Raw genomic sequence first — 26,129 nt, 5'->3', positions numbered from 1 at the left:
AATGAGAATAAACAGGAAATATAGGAAGTTGCACGTTTGTTTACAATAGTGCGATCCCGGTGAGACGTTTTGCTGATTTATAAATAGTTACAATTTGTTGGCAAAGTATCTAACAGCTTTTAATCATGATCTGAATGAGCTGCCTGCATTTAAAAATGGACAGTGGAAGAGAAGGAAGAGGAGGGAGAAGAAAGAGAGGATGTCGTGGTGGAGAGGTGAGAGACTGGAGCCCTATATATATTATTAATATTGTCCCATTTCTGTCCTAGTTCACAGACTGATATCTGACTCATGACACCCCTGTATCATGGCAGGCAGTATGAATTGTTAGGTATGGTAAAGTCAAGCTCCTATATTTAAACCAGAGCTATAATTAGACCTGAATTTGAGTGTGAGTGTTGTCTGCTTTGAGTGACACCTTCTCCCCTACAAGGACAGAGATGTCCGCCTGTCTAAAGCCATGTCGTATGCTCTTCGCCATGGAGCCAACCATATGGGTCTTCAAATGGGTACAGGTGAGCTGCTCACAACCTGGTCCAGGTAGCACAAGTGTCCCTTTTCCCTGATACTTTCACAAATTCTGACAACTTTATTAGCATTACAAGTGTGGACCTGGCCTGGTTCAAACAGACAGCTATTAAACTATATTGAAAATTATATATTTGGCTGCTTCATTTGAATAAATAATGTTTGCCCACTCAATAGTCAAAGTACCTTAAAAACCAAGGTGATAATGTGGTAAAGGCTTACTTTCCTGGGCTTCTGCAAAACCAACATCTGTATGCTCAGTTTCACAAAACGCTTGCATAATGTAAATGTAATTCAATCCAGCGTGCAAAGAGTTAAGTTCAAGAGAGAGAATGCATTGTAGGAAACGTGACCAAAGTCAACTGTCCTCATAGATGGCTTCATGTTTGTGGAGGAACTCTTGGCTCACCCGCAGTTCCGCTCATACTCATTGGAAGACGTCGAAAGAGTCGTGGCCACCAATGAAAAGCAGCGCTTTAAGCTTTGCCCCCATCCGGAGGACGGCCGCCTGCAGATTCGAGCCAGTCAGGGCCATTCATTACAGGTATATCTATGTTTCATCTATATTTAATTTCATCAGCAAAACCAGCGTGCCAGGATGTATTATCCCCCTGAGTAGATTCTATATTTAGTATAATCAATTTACACCAAAATTGCTTTGAGATAGAAACATTTACTTTCTTGTGGACCAACTAACTTCAATTTCAATGACTTCAATTTACTTCCTTCAGAAGGAAAATTAACTCTGAGTGCATACAAATGTAATAAACCAATTTACACCTTCAAAATATGAATCTAATTTTCAGATGACAGAGGCTGTTAGTCCTCTGACAATCAGTCTAAAAGGGAAATATAATATTTCAGTCCTAGGTGAAGGTACAAAAAGAACATTGGGGGATAACAGCAACTCTGGTGCTAACATGCATTTCAGCTTTGATTACATTTACTTCATTTGATTGTGTTATCTTTTTTGTCATGTGTTGTCATGTGTTGCAGATATTGACATGTCAGCAGAACACGGGATGTACAAACCGTCATTGGTCTTGGATTTTTATCCTGATAGTAGTTTGATTACAAGATCGTAACAAATAGTTAAGCGATGCATTCTGATACAGCTCAGATTTCCCTTCAGGCAGGTTAGTTATTTTCTGTGTATTAGCACTTAATCTGGTCAAAAGAAAACACTTCTTAAATGCTGTGTTAACAACTCTTGTTGCATTGTTGTGGTCAGGTTACGGATTTGGAGCTGAAACCGGTCCTGGCTGGTTCTCCAGACTGCCCTACTGAGGCCGTCCATGGCTCCTACCTCCGCAACTGGAGCTCCATCCAGCAGCAGGGCCTGAGCCGCATGAGGAGGACACACATCCACCTGGCACCGGGCCTGCCAGGGGAGGAAGGCGTCATCAGCGGTAAGGTGTGTGTGTGTGTGTGTGTGTGTGTGTGTGTGTGTGTGTGTGTGTGTGTGTGTGTGAGATAGAGAGAAGTCAGCTGAACATTTAGACTAATTGGTGTCATTGATTTTTCCACCAGGCATGAGGAAAGACTGTGATCTAGCTGTGTATATTGATGTCTCCAAAGCTCTCGCTGGTAAGCTCAGCCACTAATGACTGCTACTCATTACACTTGATTCAGTCTATATGTTTAGGCAAGAATCTCTCTTATATGTTTTGTGTGTGTGTGTGTGTATCTGTACAGACGGCATTGAGTTCTTCTGGTCAGATAACGGTGTGTTGCTGACTGCAGGTGACGCAGAGGGAAAACTTCTCCCTAAATACTTTAGCCAAGCCTTAAAACTGAGACCTACAAGTAAGAAAAACTATCACGTGATTCACTAAGTTTTAGATTCTTTTAAAACTTGGATCGAGAGCCATTTGCGTCACTAAAGTCACTTTTTTTCCTGTTTCAGGGAGCATCCTACCACTGCAGTAGCATCAGAGGATACTGCTGAGTCATTGGTCATAGCAGGACTCATCTGACTGTGCTAGCATCCCATGGTTGGTTGATGCTTATCCTAGTTCCCTTGGTATCATCCGAAATGGGACTAAATTGCTAAACTTTAAATTTTTGTGTCATTATTGAAAGCATCAGGACGGCTTTGAGGAGGTATATTTTATATAGTATAGAGGCTTTTTTCTGTCCTTTGTATTGTAAGTGCTAAATAAACTATGGCAGACATTGACTACCAAGATAATTTCACCATAAATTGTAAAATATATAACTCTGGTTACAAACAGACTTTAAATGTCGATTGAAGATATACTTTATGTGTGGATTGTCCCTTGACTAATATAGGAAAGCAGAGGATACAGACACTGTGGTTTTAGTTAACGGATTGCTGTAACTGTAACTGTAAGATATGGACACACACACACACACACACACACACACACACACACACACACACACACACACACACACACACACACACACACACACAGCATGTGAGGGGAGATAAATGGTTAGAAGCTTCCTGGTAAGGAAATAACAGAAATTACCACCACATGTCATGACCATAAGGAGTGAAGACGACACAATGAAAAGTGAATTTCTGTATTTATTTTAATAAATGTTTGTTGTCTATAAGTTTATTTGCGTTTTTCTACTATTTGCTGTTGACTCTTGGCTGTGATAATGTGGCTGCTGGCAATAAGTCTGCAGCTCTGGACAAAGCAAGGCTTTCTATCCTGTACGAAAGCAAGTCTCCATACAGTGAGGCGAAACAGAAAAGTTGCTGCTGGCTGATGCAACTGTTGATATTACATTGCCTTGAGTTTCAAGTCTGCTGATCAGGACCTGAGGTCCAGCAGTTTGGCCCAGCAGCTGTCCATCCTGAAGTAAAGGGGAAGTCAGCATGAGGACCACCGGAGTCTTGAACTGTCTGAACATGTTGTCCACCCACTGATAGATTATGACAGGGTGTGTGTGTATGTAACAAAGACTATATAAAAACTTGGGATAAACTGACAAGGTGGGTTGTAACACATTTACAAAAGAAACAGATTATCTCATTTTGTCCATTTGTTTTACAGTTGTGATGTTTTTGTCGTAGCCTGAATGGAACGTAAAATACAATTCCACATGTTTTTCCACAGTTGAGACACACCAGGAGATCTGATGTGGGTTTTTTCTTTTGTGATTGTGGGTTTTAGTCTCAGAGAGCTTCATGGCCGCCGGTCAGCTTGTGGAAGAGCTCCTCATTGAGCGTGTCGCTCTTTGCATGACTGCGTGTCGACATGAAAATGTAGCCTCCAATAAACTCATGAACGATTTTGCAGTCGGCAGTCACGCAGGCAAAAGCAATGTTGATGTTGCCTTCAAACTCTATGGCCACCTGGAGGAGTCAGAAGCAAAGCAATAGAAGAGCAGATATGAGATTCCTTTGATAAGATTTTATAAGATATCTTTATAAGCAGAAGAAACACGCCTGGGAAACCGTAGCTAAAAAAATAACGAAAGAAACTTTGTTTCTCTTAAGCTAATTCCCAACCACATATTCCTAGAAACAAACGTTTAGACTTTGCAGACTGCTCGGTCAGAGAGAAGTATTGTCACCTGTCGTATGTCCCAGTTGACGTTCCACTGCTTCATGTTGTTGTAGCGCCAGGTCTTAACCACGTCACCCACGGCCAGGTCGATGCGGATCAGACGGTTGGGAGCAATGCCTAGTACCTCGTCTTTTCGACTGCCCTTAAACCTGTTGGGCAAAAACGTCTTCAGCTTCTTTCCTCTAAAAATCTTGCTCAGACGAAAGACAAGTTTTAATCCTCAAAAACGTGACGCTGACTTGAGTGCTTGCTGGATTACACTCGGATACCACTTCTGTGTTTTCCACCATTACAATCATATTTACAATACGATCCCGGAGGATACGGAAGCTTGTTTCAGAACGTTTCCCAAACCAGTAATTCATCTGCAGAGTTATGTCTGACTGGGACTGGAACAGCTACAATTTTTTGATAGGAACTCAAAACATTTTTTAAAAACAATCTTTATTTCTGCCTGTGGACTTTAACAGTAATCTCTACATATATGTTTACCTTGTTATGTTATGTCTTTACCCAGTTACACTAATATTTTAACATTGATCGCTCTAGTTTTTGCATGTTGACAAAATGGTCCCAAATTAATGCTAGCTGGCATTCAATCATTTCTGAAAAGCTTCAAATTGAACTTCAAACCTGACAACCACGTATGAGAGCCCAAAGTCGGGCAGGGCCTGCCAGATCTGCAGGAAGCGCATCACTGCATCTGTCAGTGAGAGCTGAGCCACGTTCTGGTAGGCGTCCAGGATACGAGGGGTCAGCTGGAGGAGCACATGCACACGGTAAAAGATCAGATGTAATTATATTTTTGCTGCCTCATGCTGCAGAACTGTTCAATTAGCTGAATTGTGCAAAATCCCTATGCTGCAGTCCCGAAAAATTATTAACTTCATTCTAGTTGGAGATTTGGGCCACTGCTAAATGTCATGTTCTGTACTCAGGATCAGTAAAAGAGAGATTAGTGCGATCCAATAGTTCTGTACTCTAGCTGCCTCCTGATAAAAGATGTCCTATATTCATTGTTTTGTGTGCCTGTTCCACGTCTTCTGTACCTGTTTGGTTTTGTACTTCTTATGGTAGCGTGGCGACACCAGACTGTGAGTATTGATGCTTTCATCGTTAGTAGGTGCGTTGCCATGGGAACCGGAGCTGGTCTTTTGCATCGCCAGGAAGGAGCGGATGCTCTGGATCTCATTCTGGAAACTGCTGTCGGCCAGAGTCTTGCCTTTGGAGGCCAGTCGACACCCAGCCATCCACTGAGCATACTGCTGCTCCTGGAGGGCGAGAGGCAAACACGCAGAGCAGAGAGAGAGAGAGAGAGAGAGAGAGAGAGAGAGACTCGTGAGGTTCTGGTCAGCGAGGTGAGATAAAGATAGAGGTGTTGAAAGTGATGTGGTGGAAATGACAGGATGTCCCATATCCACACACATGTCCTCACGTTTTCACAGCGCAGATAGACCTCATTCATGCCCTCAGGCGCTGGTATCAGGAGTCTGATTAAGAACTTCTGTGCCGTCACGTTAACGTCCGGAGCCACCTCACATCCTGTGTGCAGGAAAAATATCAAACAAACTCCCAATAGTGAAATATGACATCAATGGGTTGGATATAGAAATGAAGCAACACCACTGAGCCAGGCTTCCATGACATTTTGAATATATAGTCTAGACTAAGCCGGTTGAGTCACAGTTGATTTTCTCTATTTATGCTGTCAAGTGCATTAGTGTTATATTTTGTTTTTATTAATGCTTCATTTCTTCTTTGAGCCCAGAATCCAGTGTTAAAAAATGCATCCTTCAGTGGTTTATAGTACTGATCTAGGATTACCAGTGACTTCATTAACTTCTCACTGACTGAGGAGGAAGAGACTTGAGAGCAGCACTCTCACTTTTTACCATATAAGGAAAGCACTGTGTGTGCGTGTGTTTATCTTTCCTTGTAAGCATGACATTATAGTGTAGCATGTGGCCACTTTTAAGCAGAGATGATACACAATTAACAGGTTGCGGAAGTATGACATCGGCCACTAATTCGTACAAACCTATTGATAACTGATACATTGGTGACATAGCAGAAAAATATCTTAATAATGAAAAGTGCAATAATATAATCAGTACCTTTGAGGTTAATCTGTTGAATGGGCTCTCCGATGCTCTCCTCTTTGCTCTTGAAATAAGAGATGGAGGTGTCCTGGAACTTGAACCAGTACTGCTTATATCCCTTCAGAGTCAGCCTCTTTGGCCTGAAACATGCAATCACATTGCTCATGTTATCTACTTACATTGGCTAGAAAATGGGGCGCACATACTTTTTTTCAGAAAGTATGTGCTTTGCTCTATTTTAACTCATCACATCAAAGACAGAAGAGGCCAACATCTGTTATTAATGCCGATGGGTGGTTGGAAAGTGAATGTCACCTGAATATCTTCAGGTAGTCGTTGAGATCCGGTGCGGTCATGTTTTCCTGGATAAAAGACAAAGAAGTTTTTGAGTGAACAAAAGAATACTCTTCTCTTGCCTTCTTCTTAAATGTTTTTTTGTGGATTATTTTGGGTTCTTTCTAAAAAAACATGTAAATGAGTAAAAGTGCTAAAACACTTATAGTCTGTTAAAATCATTAGATCATTTACTTAAATTATTACACACCTCTGACTGTCAAAATATGAGATATTAAAATGATTAAGATTAAGGTGAGACAACATCCAATATGTCTGACCAGCATCTCGGACGCGGAGCTGCTCTCTCCCTCCATCTTGACCTCCAGGGACTGCAGGGCAGACTCCAGGTCATCCATGGCTGCACTGGAGCTCAGCATCTGGGGCTCCGACTGAGTCACCTTACTGATGTGGTACTACAGGAGTTTGAGTGTAAGAGAGACGAATATGTACTGGGTGTTAAAGGAGAAAAACAACTCAATATGTGTGTGATTGTATCATCTGGATACTTTTTAAAATATCAGTTCTAAAAGAAATTTTATAGCTTAAAGTCTTTAGCCAAAACAACTGAGTATATATATATATATATATATATATATATATATATATATATATATATATATATACAAAGATGCTTTTTGATATTTAATTTGTCAACATCTTTTCTAACCCAGAGATTTGGACTAATTTAAAGTGTATTAAAAGATTTTTGGGTCAATTTAAAATTAGTAATCACATGTCTTTGACAATATTCACATATAAATTTGGTAAGATTTTTATTTCCTGTAATATGTGACATTTAAAGAGTTTCATGTTTCAGGAAATGCCCACTTCCTAAACTTTATTTTTGTAACATGCTGTTTTCAGTGTTTGCATCCCCATCGACAGATATGTTCCCATGTCAGCAGCAGTGTTTTGTACCTGTAGAGCTCCAAACAACATCATCTCCTCCTCGGTGCAGTCGATGTCCTCTAGCAGGATGGCCCAGCGCGCCTGCTCATACAGCTGGGTCAGACGCACAACATCATACTGCACGGCCGGAGGAAGAAATCAAGAGAGGAATGAAATACCAGACACACATACTGTCCCTATAAAAACAACATGGACACACACACTCACACAAACCTTGGGATCTATATCATAGAAGGAAAAGTATTTAAAGCGAAGCCAGACTCTATCATTTTCCTGGATTCCCTGCTGCATGAGACAACGGGATGAGTCCAACCACCTGAGAGGGAAAGAGAATAAGTACATGTTTATGAGTTTATATGCAATGCACATACACTATATATATATTGGCCAACCCATGTGAGTGCAGGATGATCTGGTAGAAACTGAAAATTATGTTGAGTAACCCAACTTCAATTATCAAGACTGTGGTAAGTGGTGACAAAAGGAGCACATTTGTCAACAAACAATAGTTCCCAGCAATATAGATTCAACAGAGATTTTTACTCTGTGGGTGACCACAGCAGAACCTAAAGAAGATGATGTTATTATATATGTATCCACAGACTGTTGTTGGTCTTGACATAAAGGAGAAGTTTACCAGATTGATATGTGTGAAGGCATACCTGCCGTTGATGTGTGCCTTGTCCACCACACTGGCCGCGCGGTACTGCTTGGCTATGACCTCGGGGGCGGGGGGAGGCTGGGTGACTGACAGCATCTTGTAGACGGCCTCCATCTGAGGTGAGTCAGCAAAATGAGCAGGCATGCCATTATACAGACAGGGCCGGGATGCTGCAAAGCAAGCGTAGGAGGGTTACAGTCAAATTTTCCAAGGAGGGGATTTTGTAGAGAGTCTGACCTCTCTCATAACTTGGCACACTTTATGCTATAAAATGCACAGTACCTGCTTAAGAAAACAGTCAGATAAAAATGGCTTTTGGGTGTATTTTAAACTTGATTAATCTTCTCCACCAAGCTTCAGGTCTACCTTTGGATGATTTACAGGTAGACTCTCTGTGTGTATCAAGCCTTTTGAGGAGTACTGGTCTCAGACCCCATCATCATAAATACCCTCATCAGAGGCAAAAATGACTCCAGAAATGATGAATATTGTTACCAAATGTAGTCCATCTGATTTGCTATGCTGACTATACTGAAAAAACGGCAGACCATTGGACATGTTGTACCGAAGTTTGCAATTAATGGAAAGTTAAAAGACAAAGTTGTAAAAATGTGATTTTTGACAAATAAAACAGTTCAAATAATCCTTCATTTTGACAGTTTATTCAAGGATTTGTATTATTTCTGCATCTACTCTAAGTCTTATTAAGCCACCGGTTATAAAATGTGCATGTCAAGTAAGCAGTGTGAATGAAATGTGATGAGTGTACCCGAGGAAAGGGGCACTTTGGTCAGGTCGTAGATCTCCTCAGCCGAGTCTTTATCTTTCTTCTTCTTTTTCTCCTCGATAGGCCGAAGGAGCGAGAGCTCCTCGGGGTGACGGATATCTGTGTAGGCAACAGCGAGAAAATGGCACAGAAGAAATTAGCCTTTTTAAACAGACTGACTATGTCTCAGCTTTAATAGTGACAGAAATAAATAAGTATAGGAGACAGCCTGATCACAATGGGAACAGTACATTGACCAACAGCAACATGCGTACAGGTTTTTTCGGTAAATGTGTTTGATGAAACTTTTACGATGCCAGTATGTGTGACATGATACATTCTTTACCAATTCACCCCCTTGCACTGCTATTGCAGACTCTTTGGTGCAACGGTAGCGCACCCAACTCTAAATTAGAAGGTTGTGAAATTACATCAGTGCCAATATTTCTGTTAATTGATATTTAAAGCTCTGGTTAATATACGATGGTCAGACAGGTATGTTGAAATCTTTCATCAACAATTAGACTTTCTCACCCCAAGAACAAGAAAATGGCCCTGAATAAATGGAAAATGAAATGACTAGACTAGCAATTAAGATAAAAATAATTTGAAGTAATTAAAATGTCTCCGCTCCTCTTATGATTTTTTTGGAAACAACAGCTTTGCTGGCACAACGATAGTGTGTCTGACTCCACAGCGGAGTGCATGTTGAGTTCATGTCAGGGTCAATATTTGTATTCCCAAAGCTCTGTTTAATAAATGATTGTCAGCAGGGACGTGTGGTCAGGGGAGGCAGTTGAGGCAGAGCCTCACCTGTCATCATGACAAGTAAAAAACAAATAATGCGAAAATAAAATAAATATTACTATTTCTCTACTTATCTGTGGTATTAATGTCATTTAAATGGTTCATATATTTGTAAATCTGACTTATGTAGTGTCAGTGCCTCACCAGACACAAATCTCACCGCACGTCACTGATTGTCAGACAGGATAGAGTCCTTCATCAAGTTCCAGAGAATCTCTCAACTCAAGAAGTGAAAAATGGCCATTGAAAATGTGGATTAAAAATTGCACTAAAATGATCACCTTACCAGCAATTTAAAGTCACAATTATTTTCATGTCAAGAACTCAAAAATGGCAATTGAACTGAATTCTAAATACTTTATTTTTTCAATATCCTCAATCTAATATGGACTTTTTTGGAATGTCGGATTGAACAGACTGTGGCACAATGGTCGTGCCGTACAAACAGGATTAGGTCCTTTGTTAAAGTCTGAGACTCTCTAACCTCAAAAAACAGAAAATGGCCTCTGAATTGCAAGACACTGATAAGACTTTTAGGATAATTAACAATGTTTACGAGCAAAAGTTAACAAAAAAGATTAGGAGCAATTTAAAATAATTTCCGCACAAAAACTCCAGAACAGACGTTGAATTGACATCTACATTGTCTTGATATTCATCAGTGTCCCCCATACAGTCTTCACTTTTTTAGAAAAAGACCTTCACAGACTCTGTGGCGCAATGGTAGCGCGTCTGACTCCAGATCAGAAGGGTGCGTGTTCAAGTCACGTCAGGGTCAATGTTTCGGTTCATCAAGCTCCGTTTTATTTATGACAGTCTGATTGGATAGGGTCCTTCCTCAAAATCTAGATGTTTTATCACTTCGAAAAAGATTCTGAATTGACGTCTATGTTTTCTTGATATTCATCAGTGTCCACTTTCCAGTCTTCACTTTTTTGGAGAAAGGATTTCAAAGACTCTGTGGCGCAATGGTAGCGCGTCTGACTCCAGATCAGAAGGGTGCGTGTTCAAATCATGTCAGGGTCAATGTTTCGGTTAAATTAGCTATGTCTAATCAATGATTGTTCGATAGGGTACTTCGTCGAAATCCAGAGGTTTTATCACCTCAAAAACGGATAATGAATAGACATCTGCATTTTCTTGATATTCATCAGTGTCCCCTTTCCAGTCTTCAATTTTTTGGAGAAATAAATGCAAAGACTCTGTGGTGCAATGGTAGACCTTCTGACTCCAGATCAGAAGAGTGCGTGTTCAAATCACGTCAAGGTCAATGTTTTGGTTAAATTAGCTATGTCTAATCAATGATTGTTCGATAGTGTCCTTCGTCGAAATCCTGAGGTTTTATCACCTCGAAAACGGATAATGAATAGACGTCTACATTTTCTTGATATTCATCAGTGTCCCCTTTCCAGTCATCACTTTTTTAGAAAGACGTCATCACAGACTCTGTGGTGCAATGGTAGCGCGTCTGACTCCAGATCAGAAGGGTGTGTGTTCAAAGCACGTCAGGGTAGATGTTTAGGTTAAATTAGCTATGTTTAATCAATGATTGTTCGATAGTGTCCTTCGTCGAAATCCTGAGGTTTTATCGCCTCAAAAACGGATAATGAATAGACGTCTACATTTTCTTGATATTCATCAGTGTCCCCTTTCCAGTCTTCACTTTTTTGGAGAAATAAATGCAAAGACTCTGTGGCGCAATGGTAGAGCTTCTAACTCCAGATCAGAAGGGTGCATGTTCAAATCACGTCAGGGTCAATGTTTCGGTTAAATTAGCTATGTCTAATCAATGATTGTTCGATAGTGTCCTTCGTCAAAATCCTGATGTTCCATCACCTCAAAAACGGATAATGAATAGACATCTAGATTTTCTTGATATTCATCAGTATCCCCTATACAGTAATCACTTTTTTAGAAAGATGTCATCACAGAGTCTGTGGCGCAATGGTAGCGAGTCTGACTCCAGAACAGAAGGGTGCGTCAGGGTCAATGTTTCGGTACATCATGCTCTGTTTTATTTATGACAGTCTGATTGGATAGGGTCCTTCCTCAAAATCTAGATGTTTTATCACTTCGAAAAAGATTCTGAATTGATGTCTACGTTTTCTTGATATTCATCAGTGTCCACTTTCCAGTCTCCATTTTTTGGAGCAAGGAATTCAAAGACTCTGTGGCGCAATGGTAGCGCGTCTGACTCCAGATCAGAAGGGTGCGTGTTCAAATCACGTCAGGGTCAATGTTTAGGTTACTCCATTTCTGTTTACTTTATGGCTGTCTGATTGGATAGGGTCCTTTGTCGAAATTTTGATGTTTTATAGCTTCAAAAACGATTCTGAATTGACATCTACATTGTCTTGATATTCATCAGTGTCCCCTTTCCAGTCTTCACTTTTTTTTTGGCAAGGGAATACAAAGACTCTGTGGTGCAATGGTAGTGAGTCTGACTCCAGATCAGAAGGGTGAGTGGTCAAATCATGTCAAGGTCAATGTTTAGGTTAAATTAGCTATGTTTAATCAATGATTGTTCGATAGTGTCCTTCGTCGAAATCCTGAGGTTTTATCGCCTCAAAAACGGATAATGAATAGACGTCTACATTTTCTTGATATTCATCAGTGTCCCCTTTCCAGTCTTCACTTTTTTGGAGAAACAAATGCAAAGACTCTGTGGCGCAATGGTAGAGCTTCTGACTCCAAATCAGAAGGGTGCATGTTCAAATCACGTCATGTACAATGTTTCGGTTAAATTAGCTATGTCTTTTCAATGATTGTTCGATAGTGTCCTTCGTTGAAATCCTGAGGTTTTATCACCTCAAAAACGGATAATGAATAGACGTCTACATTTTCTTGATATTCATCAGTGTCCCCCATACAGTCTTCACTTTTTTAGAACTATGTCATCACAGACTCTGTGGTGCAATGGTAGCACGTCTGACTCCAGATCAGAAGGGTGCGTGTTCAAATCACGTCAGGGTCAATGTTTAGGTTAAATTAGCTATGTTTAATCAATGATTGTTCGATAGTGTCCTTCGTCGAAATCCTGAGGTTTTATCGCCTCAAAAACGGATAATGAATAGACGTTTACATTTTCTTGATATTCATCAGTGTCCCCTTTCCAGTCTTCACTTTTTTGGAGAAATAAATGCAAAGACTCTGTCCCGCAATGGTAGAGCTTCTAACTCCAGATCAGAAGGGTGCGTGTTCAAATCACGTCAGGGTCAATGTTTTGGTTAAATTAGCTATGTCTAATCAATGATTGTTCGATAGTGTCCTTCGTCAAAATCCTGAAGTTCCATCACCTCAAAAACGGATAATGAATAGACGTCTACATTTTCTTGATATTCATCAGTATCCCCTATACAGTAATCACTTTTTTAGGAAGATGTCATCACAGAGTCTGTGGCGCAATGGTAGCGAGTCTGACTCCAGAACAGAAGGGTGCGTCAGGGTCAATGTTTCGGTACATCATGCTCTGTTTTATTTATGACAGTCTGATTGGATAGGGTCCTTCCTCAAAATCTAGATGTTTTATCACTTCGAAAAAGATTCTGAATTGACGTCTACGTTTTCTTGATATTCATCAGTGTCCACTTTCCAGTCTTCACTTTTTTGGAGGAAGGAATTCAGAGACTCTGTGGCGCAATGGAAGCGCGTCTGACTCCAGATCAGAAGGGTGCGTGTTCAAATCACGTCAGGGTCAATGTTTAGGTTACTCCATTTCTGTTTACTTTATGGTTGTCTGATTGGATAGGGTCCTTTGTCGAAATTTTTAGGTTTCATCGCTTCAAAAACGATTCTGAATTGACATCTACAGTTGTGGTCAAAAGTTTACATACACTTGTAAAGAACATAATGTCATGGCTCTCTTGAGTTTCCAGTTATTTCTACAACTCTGATTTTTCTCTGATAGAGTGATTGGAACAGATACTTCTTTGTCACAAAAAACATTCATGAAGTTTGGTTCTTTCATGACTTTATTATGGGTTAACAGAAAAAGTGACAAAATCTGCTGGGTCAAAAATATACATACAGCAACATGAATTAGCAATTTTGGTGACTTAGAAAGTTGTGTCAATGAAATGAGCTTCATAGCATGGCCTCTTAACTTCTTGTGAGTGATTATGAGTGACTACAACTGGTGACTTCTCTGAGGCCATTTAAATAGGGCTCATTGGATACAAACGCCCACAAACGCTACAATGGGAAAGTCAAAGGAGCTCAGCATGGATCTGAAAAAGCGAATCATTGACTTGAACAAGTCAGGAAAGTCACTTGGAGCCATTTCAAAGCAGCTGCAGGTCCCAAGAGCAACAGTGCAAACAATTGTTTGTAAGTATAAAGTGCATGGCACTGTTTTGTCACTGCCACGATCAGGAAGACAACGCAAGCTATCACCTGCTGCTGAGAGAAAATTGGTCAGGAGGGTGAAGAGTCAACCGAGAACCACCAAAAAGCAGATCTGCCAAGAATTAGAAGCTGCTGGAACACAGGTGTCAGTGTCCACAGTCAAGCGTGTTTTGCATCTCCATGGACTGAGAGGCTGCCGTGCAAGAAGGAAGCCCTTGCTCCAAAAGCGGCACCTTAAGGCTCGACTGAAGTTTGCTGCTGATCACATGGACAAAGATAAGACCTTCTGGAGGAAAGTTCTGTGGTCAGACAAAACAAAAATCGAGCCGTTTGGCCACAATGCCCAGCAATATGTTTGGAGGAGAAAAGGTGAGGCCTTTAACCCCAAGAACACCATGCCTACCGTCAAGCACGGTGGTGGTAGTATTATCCTGTGGGGCTGTTTTGCTGCCAATGGAACTGGTGCTTTACAGAGAGTAAATGGGATAATGAAGAAGGAGGATTACCTTCAAATTCTTCAAGATAACCTAAAATCATCAGCCCAAAGGTTGGGTCTTGGGCGCAGTTGGGTGTTCCAACAGGACGATGACCCCAAACACACATCAAAAGTGGTAATGGAATGGCTAAATCAGGCTAGAATTAGGGTTTTAGAATGGCCTTCCCAAAGTCCTGACTTAAAATCCCATTGAGAACATGTGGACAATGCTGAAGAAACAAGTCCATGTCAGAAAGCCATCAAATTTAACTGAACTGCACCAATTCTGTCAAGAGGAGTGGTCAAAGATTCAACGAGAAGCTTGCCAGAAGCTTGTGGATGGCTACCAAAAGCGCCTAATTGAAGTGAAAATGGCCAAGGGACATGTAACCAAATATTAGCACTGCTGTATGTATATTTTTGACCCAGCAGATTTGATCACTTTTTCTGTTAACCCATAATAAAGTCATGAAAGAACCAAACTTCATGAATGTTTTTTGTGACAAAGAAGTATCTGTTCCAATCACTCTATCAGAGAAAAATCAGAGTTGTAGAAATAACGGGGAAACTCAAGAGAGCCATGACATTATGTTCTTTACAAGTGTATGTAAACTTTTGACCACAACTGTATATTGACTTGATATTCATCAGTGTCCCCTTTCCAGTCTTCACTTTATTTTTGGCAAGGGAATACAAAGACTCTGTGGTGCAATGGTAGTGAGTCTGACTCCAGATCAGAAGGGTGAGTGTTCAAGTCATGTCAGTGTCAAAGTTTTGGTTAAATTAGTTTTGTTTAATCAATGATTGTTTGATAGGGTACTTCGTCGAAATCCAGAGGTTTTATCACCTCAAAAACGGATAATGAATAGACGTCTACATTTTCTTGCTATTCATCAGTGTCCCCTTTCCAGTGTTCACTTTTTTGGAGAAAGGAATTCAAAGACTCTGTGGCGCAACGGTAGAGCGTCTGACTCCCGATCAGAAGGGTGAGTGTTCAAATCAAGTCAGGGTCAATGTTTAGGTTAAATTAGCTTTGTTTAATCAATGATTGTTTGATAGGGTACGTCGTCGAAATCCGGAGATTTTATCACCTCAAAAACGGATAATGAATAGACGTCTACATTTTCTTGATATTCATCAGTGTCCCCCATACAGTCTTCACTTTTTTAGAAAGACTTCATCACAGACTTTGTGGCGCAATGGTAGCGCGTCTGACTCCAGATCAGAAGGGTGCGTGTTCAAATCACGTCAGGGTCAATGTTTAGGTTAAATTAGCTATGTTTAATCAATGATTGGTCGATAGTGTCCTTCCTCAAAATCCTGAGGTTTTATCGCCTCAAAAACGGATAATGAATAGACGTTTACATTTTCTTGATATTCATCAGTGTCCACTTTCCAGTCTTCGCTTTATTGGAGAAACAAATGCAAAGACTCTGTGGCGCAATGGTAGAGCGTCTGACTCCAGATCAGAAGGGTGCGTGTTCAAATCATGTCAGGGTCAATCTTTAGGTTACTCCATTTCTGTTTACTTTATGGCTGTCTGATTGGATAGGGTCCTTTGTCGAAATTTTGATGTTTTATAGCTTCAAAAACGATTCTGAATTGACATCTACAATTCCTTGATATTCATCAGTGTCCCCTTTCCAGTCTTCACTTTTTTAGAAAGGTATCATCACAGACTCTGTGGCGCAATGGTAGTGCGTCTGACTCCAGATCAGAAGAGTGCGTGTTCAAATCACGTCAGGGTCAATGTTTAGGTTAAATTAGCTATGTTTAATCAATGATTGTTCGATAGTGTCCTTCGTCGAAATCCTGAGGTTTTATCACCTCAAAAACGGATAATGATTAGACGTCTACATTTTCTTGATATTCATCAGTGTCCCCCATACAGTCTTCACTTTTTTAGAACTATGTCATCACAGACTCTGTGGTGCAATGGTAACACGTCTGACTCCAGATCAGAAGGGTGCGTGTTCAAATCATGTCAGGGTCAATGTTTAGGTTAAAGTAGCTATGTTTAATCAATGATTGTTCGATAGTGTCCTTCGTCAAAATCCTGAAGTTCCATCACCTCAAAAACGGATAATGAATAGACATCTACATTTTCTTGATATTCATCAGTATCCCCTATACAGTAATCACTTTTTTAGAAAGATGTCATCACAGAGTCTGTGGCGCAATGGTAGCGAGTCTGACTCCAGAACAGAAGGGTGCGTCAGGGTCAATGTTTCGGTACATCATGCTCTGTTTTATTTATGACAGTCTGATTGGATAGGGTCCTTCCTCAAAATCTAGATGTTTTATCACTTCGAAAAAGATTCTGAATTGACGTCTACGTTTTCTTGATATTCATCAGTGTCCACTTTCCAGTCTTCACTTTTTTGGAGCACGGAATTCAGAGACTCTGTGGCGCAATGGTAGCGCGTCTGACTCCAGATCAGAAGGGTGCGTGTTCAAATCACGTCAGGGTCAATGTTTAGGTTACTCCATTTCTGTTTACTTTATGGTTGTCTGATTGGATAGGGTCCTTTGTCGAAATTTTTAGGTTTCATCGCTTCAAAAACGATTCTGAATTGACATCTACATTGTCTTGATATTCATCAGTGTCCCCTTTCCAGTCTTCACTTTATTTTTGGCAAGGGAATACAAAGACTCTGTGGTGCAATGGTAGTGAGTCTGACTCCAGATCAGAAGGGTGAGTGTTCAAGTCATGTCAGTGTCAAAGTTTCGGTTAAATTAGTTTTGTTTAATCAATGATTGTTTGATAGGGTACTTCGTCGAAATCCAGAGGTTTTATCACCTCAAAAACGGATAATGAATAGACGTCTACATTTTCTTGCTATTCATCAGTGTCCCCTTTCCAGTGTTCACTTTTTTGGAGAAAGGAATTCAAAGACTCTGTGGCGCAATGGTAGCGCGTCTGACTCCAGATCAGAAGGGTGCGTGTTCAAATCACGTCAGGGTCAATGTTTAGGTTAAATTAGCTACATTTAATCAATGATTGTTCGATAGTGTCCTTCCTCAAAATCTAGATGTTTTATCACTTCGAAAAAGATTGTGAATTGACGTCTACGTTTTCTTGATATTCATCAGTGTCCACTTTCCAGTCTTCGCTTTATTGGAGAAAGGAATTCAAAGACTCTGTGGCGCAATGGTAGCACGTCTGACTCCAGATCAGAAGGGTGCGTGTTCAAATCATGTCAGGGTCAATCTTTAGGTTACTCCATTTCTGTTTACTTTATGGCTGTCTGATTGGATAGGGTCCTTTGTCGAAATTTTGATGTTTTATAGCTTCAAAAACGATTCTGAATTGACATCTACAATTCCTTGATATTCATCAGTGTCCCCTTTCCAGTCTTCACTTTTTTAGAAAGCTGTCATCACAGACTCTGTGGTGCAATGGTAGCGCGTCTGACTCCATATCAGAAGAGTGCGTGTTCAAATCACGTCAGGGTCAACGTTTAGGTTAAATTAGCTATGTTTAATCAATGATTGTTCGATAGTGTCCTTCGTCGAAATCCTGAGGTTTTATCGCCTCAAAAACGGATAATGAATAGACGTCTACATTTTCTTGATATTCATCAGTATCCCCTATACAGTAATCACTTTTTTAGAAAGATGTCATCACAGAGTCTGTGGCACAATGGTAGCGAGTCTGACTCCAGAAAAGAAGGGTGCGTCAGGGTCAATGTTTCGGTACATCATGCTCTGTTTTATTTATGACAGTCTGATTGGATAGGGTCCTTCCTCAAAATCTAGATGTTTTATCACTTCGAAAAAGATTGTGAATTGACGTCTACGTTTTCTTGATATTCATCAGTGTCCACTTTCCAGTCTTCACTTTATTGGAGAAAGGAATTCAAAGACTCTGTGGCGCAATGGTAGCGCGTCTGACTCCAGATCAGAAGGGTGCGTGTTCAAATCATGTCAGGGTCAATGTTTAGGTTAAATTAGCTATGTCTAATCAATGATTGTTCGATAGTGTCCTTCGTCGAAATCCTGAGGTTTTATCACCTCAAAAATGCATAATGAATAGACGTCTACATTTTCTTGATATTCATCAGTATCCCCTATACAGTAATCACTTTTTTAGAAAGATGTCATCACAGAGTCTGTGGCGCAATGGTAGCGAGTCTGACTCCAGAAAAGAAGGGTGCGTCAGGGTCAATGTTTCGGTACATCATGCTCTGTTTTATTTATGACAGTCTGATTGGATAGGGTCCTTCCTCAAAATCTAGATGTTTTATCACTTCGAAAAAGATTGTGAATTGACGTCTACGTTTTCTTGATATTCATCAGTGTCCACTTTCCAGTCTTCACTTTATTGGAGAAAGGAATTCAAAGACTCTGTGGCGCAATGGTAGCGCGTCTGACTCCAGATCAGAAGGGTGCGTGTTCAAATCACGTCAGGGTCAATCCTTGGGTTACTCCATTTCTGTTTACTTTATGGCTGTCTGATTGGATAGGGTCCTTTGTCGAAATTTTGATGTTTTATAGCTTCAAAAACGATTCTGAATTGACGTCTACAATTCCTTGATATTCATCAGTGTCCCCTTTCCAGCGATCACTTTTTTGGAGGAAGGAATTCAAAGACTCTGTGGCGCAACGGTAGCACGTCTGACTCCAGACCAGAAGGGTGCGTGTTCAAATCACGTCAGGGTCAAAGTTTAGGTTAGTTTAGCTTTGTTTAATCAATGATTGTTCAATAGGGTCTATCGTCGAAATCCTGAGGTTTTATCACCTCGAAAACGGATAATGAATAGACGTCTACATTTTCTTGATATTCATCAGTGTCCCCCATACAGTCTTCACTTTTTTAGAAAAGGACCTTCACAGACTCTGTGGCGCAATGGTAGCGCGTCTGACTCCAGATCAGTAGGCTGTGTGTTCAAATCAAGTCCGGGTCAATGTTTAGTTTACTCTATCTCTTTTTAATTTATGACTGTCTGATCGGATGGGGTCCTTTGTCAAAATTTTGATGTTTTATCACCTCAAAAACGATTCTGAATTGATGTCTACAATTCCTTGATATTCATCAGTGTCCCCTTTCCAGTCTTCAGTTTTTTGGAGAAGGGAATTCAAAGACTCTGTGGCGCAATGGTAGAGCGTCTGACTCCACATCAGATGGGTGTGTGTTCAAATCACGTCAGGGTTAAAGTTTTGGTTAAATTAGCTTTGTTTAATCAATGATTGTTCGATAGTGTCCTTCGTCGAAATCCTGAGGTTTTATCGCCTCGAAAACGGATAATGAATAGACATCTACATTTTCGTGATAGTCATCAGTATCCCCTATACAGTAATCACTTTTTTAGAAAAATGTCATCACAGACTCTGGTGCAATGGTTGTGCGTCTGACTCCAGATCAGAAGGGTGCGTATTCAAATCATGTCAGGGTCAATGTTTAGATACATCAAGCTCTGTTTTATGATAGTCTGATTGGATAGGGTCCTTCCTCAAAATCTACGTGTTTTATCACTTCGAAAAAGATTCTGAATTGACGTCTACATTTTCTTGATATTCATCAGTGTCCCTTTTCCAGTCTTCACTTTTTTGGAACAAGGACTTCACAGACTCTGTGGTGCAATGGTAGTGTGTCTGACTCCAGATCAGGAGGGTGCGTGTTCAAATCACATCAGGGTCAATGTTTAGGTTACTAACCCAAATACAAATTGTTCTCGCAAAGAACTTGAGAATGGACATTCAACAGATGTTTAAATTAATTTTGTGATTTATCAATATCCCCCCTCCAGTGTTCTACTTTTTTGAAAATGGAAAGCAATGGTAAACTGACTCCAGTACAGAAAGGTGCGTGCTCAAATAACGCCAAGGTTAATTTTTTAGTTCCTCGAAGTCTGTTTATTTAATGATAGTCCGATAGGATAGGGTCCTTCTTCAAAATCCATAGATATTATCAACTCAATTGTGGTGCAATGGTAGTGTGTCTGACTCTCGAACAGTAAAGTTTATATTCAAATCCAACCAAGGATAATATTTTGGTTCTTCATTTTCTGTTTGATTAAAGATCACAAGGAACGAAGAAAGGAAAGAAGGCCTGTCAAGAAAGAAAGAAGGAAGGGATGAAGAAAGGAATGGAGTACACAAATAGAAATAAACAAGGTGGGGAGAGCGAAGGAAAGATGGAAGGAAACGAAACAAGGAACGAAGAAAAGGGAAGGAAAATGAAACAAAAGAAGGAATGGAGGAAACAAATAAAGTCACCAAGGAAGGAAGGAAGGAATGGAAAAAGCAAGGAGGTAACAAGGAAAATTAACAAGTTTAGAAAACCAAACGTGGAAACAAGGAAACAAAGAAGAAAACAAGAGGGGATGAAAGAAGACATTAATGGAAGAAGAGTCAAAGGAGGCAAAGAATTTAAGGAAATAAATAAACAATGAACAAAATAATAAATGAAAGCAGAAAGACAGAAAGGAATGAAATATAAAAAAAGGCTGAGACTCACTCAGCATTCTGCAGACACCCATCACGGTCTGGAAGACGGAGCTTGAGAAGCAGGCTCGGAGCCTCAGGGTAGTGCCGTTGGGCAGACCCAACTTCAGTGGCTTGTGTTGGGGCATAAAGAGTAGCCGGGCGTCTGCATGGATGCCATATTTCTCGAGAGTCCAGGCTGTTCGCAGCAGCCACCGCTGCTTCTGCTCCCACCATATCGCATGGTCCGACCAATCACGCTGTATCTCTATAGAGGACCGACACAAAACAGATATTGCTGCAAACTGAAACACAGAACATCCTTAAGTTTGGACTCTGATGTGTGAGATGATCTGTAGTTGTCCTCTTCCCTTTGAGACATTTTTTCACATCAAGAACTCGAAAGTGGCCTCTGAACCACTGGACATGTAAACTTAAATTATTTTAATGGAAAGTAAACTGACAACTAGAGTAAATGCTATCAATTTACTTACTCCCACCGCTTCTGAGAGGGGCAACACTAGCACGTCTGAGTGTAGATCAGATGATTGCATGTTCAAAGCACGTCAGGGTCAAAATATAAAAGAACAGTGTGTCACAATTAGGGGGATTAATTGGCAGCAATGGAATATAATATTCACAGCTATGTTTTAATTAGTGTACAATCACCTGAAACTAAGAATACTAGTGTTTTCGTTAGCTTAGTAAAAGCCATTTATATCTACTTAGCGAGCAGGTCATCTTGCACGCAGTCCGCCATCTTTCACCGCCATATTTCTACAGCAGCCTAGAACAGACACTGGCTCTAGCGAGAGCGATCCGCGTTTTACGTCATCTGAAGGTAGGGATGCGTTCCGAAACCTGGTATTAAATGGGCCACGGTGCTAAATTACCAAAGTATTAATAAGCCCTGACGTTACTGGTGTTTTTATTCGTACTTTTTAAAGTTTTAATGTAATTAAAGCAGATATCATGCTGGGGTGAAGTGGACCAGGTGAAGTGAAGGATACTTGAGTTGACGGCAACTACACTTGTTACTGTATGTGCAATAAAATGTGAAAACCACAAAAGTGAAACCTAATTCAATCCCTTTCCACAAATCAGTATACAGTAGATTATAGATTTATTTTTTTACATACGGTCAACTATAACCACAACAAATGAAACCAAGGTAACTTTGCCATTAGCTAACATCACCAAGTAACGTACCAGTTGAGTTATTGAGGATTGCTACCTCTAAGCATGGTTAATCAGTTAGCTAAACAGAAGTTATAATCTGCAAACATTGAGAAACACCCATTGTTTTACTGTTAGCTATTGCTCACCTAAAGTAGGGTACTGTTAATTGACCCAGCTGGTTCCATAAAGTAAGCATAACCCTACATGTTAATGACATGGAGAAGTGCTTGTCTTCACTCCTTAATCCCATTTCATAAAAATCCAGCAAGCCAGCGTTACAGTAGTCCAGTGTTTTTCAACCTTTTCTAAGCCGCGGTAATTTTTTTTACATTAAAAAGATCCTGCAGCACACCAACAACCAAAAAACTTACAAAATGACACATTGTAGCATAATACAGCATATATGCTAACAATGTAATGACAAGTCTCTCAATTTGTTGATCCTTACTCAGTGTGGGACCATGGCACTGTTGGATAGCTTTTCCCTGCACACCATGCATGACGGAGTCGGTGCAGTCGGAGTTAAAAGTTAAAAGTAAATCCAAAACCCAAGGTAACTTTCGCTTTATTGCATCATTTAATTCTACTGTCTTAAATTAACAAGGTCATTATTGCGCTACCTAGTGTCACCCACTGGCATGGAAGAGTATTTATTACATAGACAGCCACTATATTGGAGGCTCAGACGCTCAACAATTGCAAATTATTTGCAGCAACTAAATAATATTTTTTTGGACCGATTAAAATTGGACATTTTGTCACGGCACACCTGACGATCTCTCACGACCCACTGGTGTGCCGCGGCATAGTGGTTGAAAATCACTGCAGTAGTCTACACAAAAAGTGACAAGTAAAATCATACATTCCTTTAACTAGTTTATCCCGGTAACATCCCCTTACTTTGACATAGTGGTCTTGTTTAGCCTGCTGTTTTACCAGGAGTTTGTCAGAGAATTGGTAAGTCTCAGTGGACAGACAGGTGCGACTGGAAACCAGGGACAAATGTTAAACTGGTGATCAGTTAATAATATTACCTCGAACTATAGTCCAGCTCTCAGAAACGTTGCGTAACAATGACATGGGACGTTACCTATACCCACTTCGGACATTAGTGTGTAACGGACTCTGTGGCGCAACGGTAGCGCGTCTGACTCCAGATCAGAAGGTTGCGTGTTCAAATCACGTCAGAGTCAAAGTTATTGTTTCTGGAATTTGTTGTTTGGAATATAGTTTCATAGGTCTCATTCAAGATGTTGTAAGTAAACCATTTCGACTAGCAATTAAATTAGGAGTTAAAAAAAAAATCTGCTATCAAAATAAAAGCTATATGGTCATTTGATTGAGTAGACACACATTTAATGTCTCTGTTAAATGTATTATTCGCCAGTATTTTAACTTGAAAAGCTTTATCATGTACATTTGCTTGTCTTGTACATTTCAAGATTGTAATATAGTTTAATAACAGAGTGCATGACATGTATGCAAAAAGACAAAACAGGACAGGATGTTTGCAGTGTTAAGACTCATAATGAAGATGGTTATTGCTTGGTATGAAAATGTATTTGTGCAAACAAAAAGAAAAATTATTGAAAGCATATTTTGGGCAAACAGAGGTGTGTTTATGTTACTTACTGACTTATGATGATTTCATGCATACAGGATGTATCAAGAAATCATGTTAAAGTGTTACCTATACACTGTTTGTGAAGTATCACATGTCCAAACAAATGTAACTATTTTTAGTGTGTGTACTGAGACTGAGACAAACAGAGACAGACAGTGACCCACGTGTCTTTTCCACCAGCTTCAGGATAACCCCTCCGACGTGGAGGTCAGAGGCCACGCTGAGGGTGACAGGTGGCGCGTCAGACCCCAGGTCCTCCACCGTGACTGAAAGGTCCCACGCCGCCATACTGGGAGAAGAAGGTCTGACAGAAAAGAGAAGAAAGTAGGAAAGACAAACGTGGGAGAGAGACAAAGAAATGAGATTGGTAACATTGTAAAATTGGTAACCACTTGTTGTGAAAAGCTGCTCAACAAATGCTCTTCAAATGATCTATATATGTGACAACGGTCATTATTTTGTTTGGCGCTCGACAGCTCAGACAAAGCAGTCAAGGACAGGAAGAAGATGAACAAGACTTATAATTAATCAGTGAGGTTGCTCTTTCATTTGTTGATCCACCACTTAGGTGAAAAATGTTCAGATGTATCATTATACACTCAATAATTGAGTGTTTTAGCGAATAGTATTGTAGGGGCCTATATGTCACAAGTGAGAAATGATGCACTTAAATAGCCTGCAACAATAATGTCTGAGGAAACATTAAAAAGTCTCTAAAACAAGAACATCACATTTCAGTATAACGTTCCATGCCTAAAATATGAAAATTGATTTCAGTCCCACTACATATTAACGTGTCCTGCATTATTTCACGTCAGTGCATAAAATGCCTTTATAATTAATTTTGAGAAGTATAAAACTGCAGTGAAAATCTGCAACTGTAAAACACTCTCAAAACGTGTGAAAGAACTTTGTAGTTTTGATAATAAAAATCCTGCTTTGAGTTTTACAGAATATTTCAGATATTAAAAAAGAGAGGATAGATGACCTGTCAATCATACGTCAGCCAATCAACTGTGAGAAAGAAAACAACTTTAACTCATGGTTCAATATCACATGATACTGAGTAACACTGACACACACACACACACACACTGGATGGGTGAGTTGATTCTGGTAATATGTCCAGTGTGATGAGCACTTCCTGTTTCTAACTTGAACTATCACCAGGGACACACACTTCCGCTTTCTGACCCGCCCCAGACGAGATGCTCATCCAATGCCAATACAGAGACCCACTGCATGTGTATGAAAATATAAGCCAATCTGAAATGTATTAAATTCAAGGATTAAAATGTGTGTCTTTGCCCCATGTATCTGTATTTTCAAAGACTTGTATCGCAGACAATGGTATAACAATGAATGCTTCACCCCTCCTTACCTCTGTCGGAGGCCTACACTTTCTTTATCTGCTTGTTGCTGAATCTCAGTTCTGATCTTTGTTTGTTCTGTTTTTCTCTGCCCTATGTAAAGCGTCTTTGGGTACTTAGAAAAGCGCTATATAAAATTAAAGTATTATTATTATTAATTATGATCTGTAACCAGTTCACTTCTGGCATTCTATTTTGTTTAGTGCTGTGAGATAATAAATTACCTCAAATCTTAAAATTTAGAAGCCTTACACATACACACGTTTCCTTAACACGCTCTCTCTGCATGGCCTTACTCTCTCTCCCTTCCTCTCACGAAACACTCTCACACACACAAACTTTGAAAGACAATACCGTCAGGTTTTGAGAGATGGAAACTGGGGGACCCTTGTGCCTCTGTCAGATCTCTGAAGTAGTTTCCCAGGTTTTCTATGAAACTGTGCAGAAGTTTCTCCTCTCTCGGGCTGGGCAGGTTGTGGTCTGTGTAGCTGTTTCTGCGCTGCTTGTGTCACTTCTGTCAAGAAAGGCTTGTTCCTTTTTTGTCAGTTTCCGCAAGGCGGAAATGTGAAAAGGACTTTTGAGTGACAGATGGAGTGTGAGTGATGCATACCCCCCCCTCCCCACACACAGACACACAGACACACACACACACACACACACACACACACACACACACACACACACACACACACACACACACACACACACACACACACACTGTCTTTTGTATCTTTCTCCTCTCTTTTTTTTTTTTAATTGCAAGAAACACATACGAAAGGTTGATTAGTGATCATATTTTGTGTTGCAAAATCAGCAATGAGTGGTGTGTCCAACAATTTAGTATCAGTTTATGTTAAGGAGTCAGATGCAAAGTAAAGAATATCTTGATGTCAACACAAATTATTGGCTCACTGGTTTGTTTTTTTTGGGGGGGTTCTAACTGTAAATAATAATCTAACCTTCCTTGAATAATAATGCCTGCCCCCACCACCAAACCTGCTTTAATTTTCGTTGTACTTAGAAACAGGTTTTAACAAACTATAACTCATTGTGCCTTCAT

The 26,129-nt window shown here is 40.1% G+C and overlaps 2 protein-coding genes and 17 non-coding genes across 19 annotated transcripts; 18 read left to right on the top strand and 1 right to left on the bottom strand.

Moving 5' to 3' along the window:
• The first annotated feature begins 19 nt into the window (after window positions 1-19).
• trpt1 (tRNA phosphotransferase 1) lies at window positions 20-3,116 on the top strand. Its single transcript, XM_068714954.1, has 7 exons — window positions 20-215; window positions 434-515; window positions 903-1,072; window positions 1,760-1,937; window positions 2,059-2,115; window positions 2,224-2,334; window positions 2,435-3,116. The coding sequence occupies exons 1-7, from the start codon at window positions 135-137 to the stop codon at window positions 2,455-2,457; spliced, it is 702 nt and encodes a 233-aa protein (XP_068571055.1). The 5' UTR covers window positions 20-134; the 3' UTR covers window positions 2,458-3,116.
• On the bottom strand, window positions 3,070-25,585 carry fermt3b (FERM domain containing kindlin 3b). Its single transcript, XM_068714952.1, has 15 exons — window positions 25,424-25,585; window positions 23,864-24,003; window positions 20,931-21,164; window positions 8,848-8,964; window positions 8,080-8,248; window positions 7,631-7,733; window positions 7,427-7,534; window positions 6,787-6,921; window positions 6,488-6,534; window positions 6,188-6,312; window positions 5,509-5,615; window positions 5,123-5,344; window positions 4,707-4,831; window positions 4,081-4,222; window positions 3,070-3,859 (listed from the first exon to the last, which is right to left on the bottom strand). Exons 2-15 carry the CDS (start codon window positions 23,985-23,987, stop codon window positions 3,680-3,682), a joined length of 1,938 nt encoding a protein of 645 aa, XP_068571053.1. The 5' UTR covers window positions 23,988-24,003; window positions 25,424-25,585; the 3' UTR covers window positions 3,070-3,679.
• On the top strand, window positions 10,358-10,429 carry trnaw-cca (transfer RNA tryptophan (anticodon CCA)). Its single transcript has one exon. It is a non-coding gene; the product is annotated as a tRNA-Trp (tRNA).
• trnaw-cca (transfer RNA tryptophan (anticodon CCA)) lies at window positions 10,606-10,677 on the top strand. Its single transcript has one exon. It is a non-coding gene; the product is annotated as a tRNA-Trp (tRNA).
• trnaw-cca (transfer RNA tryptophan (anticodon CCA)) lies at window positions 11,816-11,887 on the top strand. Its single transcript has one exon. It is a non-coding gene; the product is annotated as a tRNA-Trp (tRNA).
• trnaw-cca (transfer RNA tryptophan (anticodon CCA)) lies at window positions 12,554-12,625 on the top strand. The gene has a single exon. It is a non-coding gene; the product is annotated as a tRNA-Trp (tRNA).
• trnaw-cca (transfer RNA tryptophan (anticodon CCA)) lies at window positions 13,277-13,348 on the top strand. Its single transcript has one exon. It is a non-coding gene; the product is annotated as a tRNA-Trp (tRNA).
• Window positions 15,656-15,727, top strand: trnaw-cca (transfer RNA tryptophan (anticodon CCA)). The gene has a single exon. It is a non-coding gene; the product is annotated as a tRNA-Trp (tRNA).
• On the top strand, window positions 15,900-15,971 carry trnaw-cca (transfer RNA tryptophan (anticodon CCA)). Its single transcript has one exon. It is a non-coding gene; the product is annotated as a tRNA-Trp (tRNA).
• On the top strand, window positions 16,148-16,219 carry trnaw-cca (transfer RNA tryptophan (anticodon CCA)). The gene has a single exon. It is a non-coding gene; the product is annotated as a tRNA-Trp (tRNA).
• On the top strand, window positions 16,392-16,463 carry trnaw-cca (transfer RNA tryptophan (anticodon CCA)). The gene has a single exon. It is a non-coding gene; the product is annotated as a tRNA-Trp (tRNA).
• On the top strand, window positions 16,871-16,942 carry trnaw-cca (transfer RNA tryptophan (anticodon CCA)). Its single transcript has one exon. It is a non-coding gene; the product is annotated as a tRNA-Trp (tRNA).
• On the top strand, window positions 17,365-17,436 carry trnaw-cca (transfer RNA tryptophan (anticodon CCA)). Its single transcript has one exon. It is a non-coding gene; the product is annotated as a tRNA-Trp (tRNA).
• trnaw-cca (transfer RNA tryptophan (anticodon CCA)) lies at window positions 17,608-17,679 on the top strand. Its single transcript has one exon. It is a non-coding gene; the product is annotated as a tRNA-Trp (tRNA).
• Window positions 17,856-17,927, top strand: trnaw-cca (transfer RNA tryptophan (anticodon CCA)). Its single transcript has one exon. It is a non-coding gene; the product is annotated as a tRNA-Trp (tRNA).
• Window positions 18,335-18,406, top strand: trnaw-cca (transfer RNA tryptophan (anticodon CCA)). The gene has a single exon. It is a non-coding gene; the product is annotated as a tRNA-Trp (tRNA).
• On the top strand, window positions 18,814-18,885 carry trnaw-cca (transfer RNA tryptophan (anticodon CCA)). Its single transcript has one exon. It is a non-coding gene; the product is annotated as a tRNA-Trp (tRNA).
• Window positions 19,062-19,133, top strand: trnaw-cca (transfer RNA tryptophan (anticodon CCA)). The gene has a single exon. It is a non-coding gene; the product is annotated as a tRNA-Trp (tRNA).
• Window positions 23,197-23,268, top strand: trnaw-cca (transfer RNA tryptophan (anticodon CCA)). The gene has a single exon. It is a non-coding gene; the product is annotated as a tRNA-Trp (tRNA).
• Window positions 25,586-26,129: the final 544 nt, after the last annotated feature.

Source organism: Cebidichthys violaceus, unplaced genomic scaffold, assembly GCF_023349555.1.
Source record: "Cebidichthys violaceus isolate CVI_PGR_0920_01 unplaced genomic scaffold, fCebVio1.0.p SCAF_2, whole genome shotgun sequence".
NCBI lineage: Eukaryota > Metazoa > Chordata > Actinopteri > Perciformes > Stichaeidae > Cebidichthys > Cebidichthys violaceus.
This window is presented reverse-complemented; position numbering and strand designations above follow the sequence as displayed.

Bases quoted from the DNA above. Each gene is read 5' to 3' on its own strand.
- fermt3b (XM_068714952.1), bottom strand. From the start codon at position 23,987: ATGGCGGCGTGGGACCTTTCAGTCACGGTGGAGGACCTGGGGTCTGAC. The intron at 8,965-20,930 runs GTGAGTCTCAGC...TTGCCTACACAG, and splicing joins GGGTGTCTGCAGAATGCTGA to ATATCCGTCACCCCGAGGAG. The intron at 7,535-7,630 runs GTTTGTGTGAGT...CCGGCCGTGCAG, and splicing joins TCTATGATATAGATCCCAAG to TATGATGTTGTGCGTCTGAC.
- trpt1 (XM_068714954.1), top strand. From the start codon at position 135: ATGAGCTGCCTGCATTTAAAAATGGACAGTGGAAGAGAAGGAAGAGGA. The intron at 1,938-2,058 runs GTAAGGTGTGTG...TTTTTCCACCAG, and splicing joins GGAGGAAGGCGTCATCAGCG to GCATGAGGAAAGACTGTGAT. The intron at 2,335-2,434 runs GTAAGAAAAACT...TTCCTGTTTCAG, and splicing joins CTTAAAACTGAGACCTACAA to GGAGCATCCTACCACTGCAG.